This window comes from Glossina fuscipes, unplaced genomic scaffold (genome assembly GCF_014805625.2).
Source record: "Glossina fuscipes isolate IAEA_lab_2018 unplaced genomic scaffold, Yale_Gfus_2 79013, whole genome shotgun sequence".
Lineage (NCBI taxonomy): Eukaryota > Metazoa > Arthropoda > Insecta > Diptera > Glossinidae > Glossina > Glossina fuscipes.
The window spans coordinates 1-2,012 of record NW_024004588.1 but is presented as its reverse complement, the minus strand read 5'-3'; the positions used below and the strand labels follow the sequence as shown (position 1 = coordinate 2,012).

Genomic DNA, 2,012 nt, shown 5'->3' with positions numbered 1-2,012 from the left:
AAATTGACTTCCAGCTCATTAATACGAACCTCTTTGCATTTGTTAGAAGATTTACCAGCCGCCCGTGATATAGTGTTTAAATACTTCTCTTTGGTGGCTGAGGTAGCAGTGCGAGGTTATTGCGTTGCTGAGCAACAGACAAGCATGACATCAAAAAATAGCAATAATCAAACGGCCCAAAGTCCAGGCGCTCAAGAAGATCCATGCTTTGAAGTAATACAACAAGCTTTGGAAAATATAGTCAATAAAGTGTCAGGAGCTTGGGGCGTGGTCGTCGCATCATGGTGCTTAGATTTGGTCGGCAATCTATCGGATAAATACACTAAACGGAAAATGTCTATCGGAGTAGCTTGCAACTACTGGCTAAGCTGTGGCACAATGCGTGGCTTGTTGACTTTAATTAGCATCTGTTTTCGTAAACTAACTAACTTGGAAGCAGAATCTTGCGTGGAAACTTTGTTAAGTGGGTTTTTGTTTTGTAAAAGTGCCTAAATAATTCTTATTATTATTCTTAAATATTTTAGATGCCTACCAGCGTTACTCCTTAACCTTTGATTGGGTTGTAGCACGTTTAGGTGGTTGCTTCCCATTAAAAATTATTTCACAAATTCTACAATGCAGTTTGAAACGTTTTGCAGATGATTTTCATTGCCGTTTCGAGTCAGAAGTCGGTATTTTAGAATATCTGTGCTTCGCTCACGAACAAGTTCTACGAGTCGTTGTCAAAGAACTGTTACAAGAAGGTTTCCATCCCAAAAAGAATTTAGATACTTTGATTATACCATTTCTTTTTGTATTCGGTAATTATTCCGATGTCTTACTACGGAATATGATTAGCGTCTTTTTGGATATGTGTAAGTAGTTGAAATAACGAAATTTTCCATTTGCAGCGATAAATTTGTTTCGTTATTTAGATAACAACGAGTTATCTCCGAAGCCACAAATCCGATGTAAAATCTGAATATCAGCAAATGCTCGTGTTAATGGCACAAAAACAAGCGGACGAAAGTTGTATGCCCACTTGTCTGGTAAGATAACTTATAGAAGTTTTATCAAATTTGAACTTTCCACCCTATGTGCCTATAACAATGAATTATAAAATTGCACTGACAAATGTAAAACGTCTAGCAAAAGCCAAATCATTTCAATGGAGAACATAGTTTAAGTTTCAAGAATAACCGAAGGAATAGCAACCGATATAGTCGTTACTTAGCTCTATAAAAGCCACCGCAAATATAAATTTACACCAACTATAAAAAATCAAGAGTCTTTTTTTTACAATCAAATGCAGACAATCGATATATTATAAAAGATCTGATCCAAGAAATTAAACGCGGTAAGCGAGCAAATTCAAGAATGCTTGAAAGCTTGAAAATATGTTTTAATTACTCTACAAATATGGATACGTCAATTATTCTTTCAAAATCAAGAACACACAGCAATGGAAACTTTTGCTTGGCAAAATTGGTACGCAGCTGTTCATTGATAAATTTTTAATATTGGTCATAAATCTGGAAATATATAAAAAGACTTTCCAATATTCAACGGCAGGGAGCAAGTCGTGAATACACGCATACAATGTTTATCATTAAAAATAATTTGATATTGTGAACTAAGGACCAGAAAGTCTTCTTACTTTTTTTTTTTTTAAGATCTCAGAGTGGAAGGTTTAACTCCTACATATAGTAAAGTAGCAACTTAATGAAAATTCGAAATGATGAAAGGTCTGAATACGTTTAACTGTAATTAAAAGATTACACACGCAATTAATGTTAGCTTTTTTAAGCGTACGCATCAAATTGTGAAGAATTTGGCCAAAAATCTATAGGAAAATTTGACCGATAAGAGAAGTTGGGCGCAAAGCAAAGTTCAGATGTTCAAGTGGAATACTTGAGAATGTTTATATAAAATGCAGATTTTGGGCTCGATGCTTGGAGAACAGGTAATGGGTCATGTACATTTAGATTAATTGCAGCGATTTTTGTATTTATTTAATATTTGAAACGAGGATA

General features: G+C 34.6%; 1 protein-coding gene across 1 annotated transcript; it reads left to right on the top strand.

Moving 5' to 3' along the window:
• The first annotated feature begins 6 nt into the window (after positions 1-6).
• On the top strand, positions 7-1,384 carry LOC119644014 (integrator complex subunit 5-like). Its single transcript, XM_038043543.1, has 3 exons — positions 7-463; positions 525-854; positions 915-1,384. The coding sequence occupies exons 1-3, from the start codon at positions 145-147 to the stop codon at positions 959-961; spliced, it is 696 nt and encodes a 231-aa protein (XP_037899471.1). The 5' UTR covers positions 7-144; the 3' UTR covers positions 962-1,384.
• The last annotated feature ends 628 nt before the right edge of the window (positions 1,385-2,012 follow it).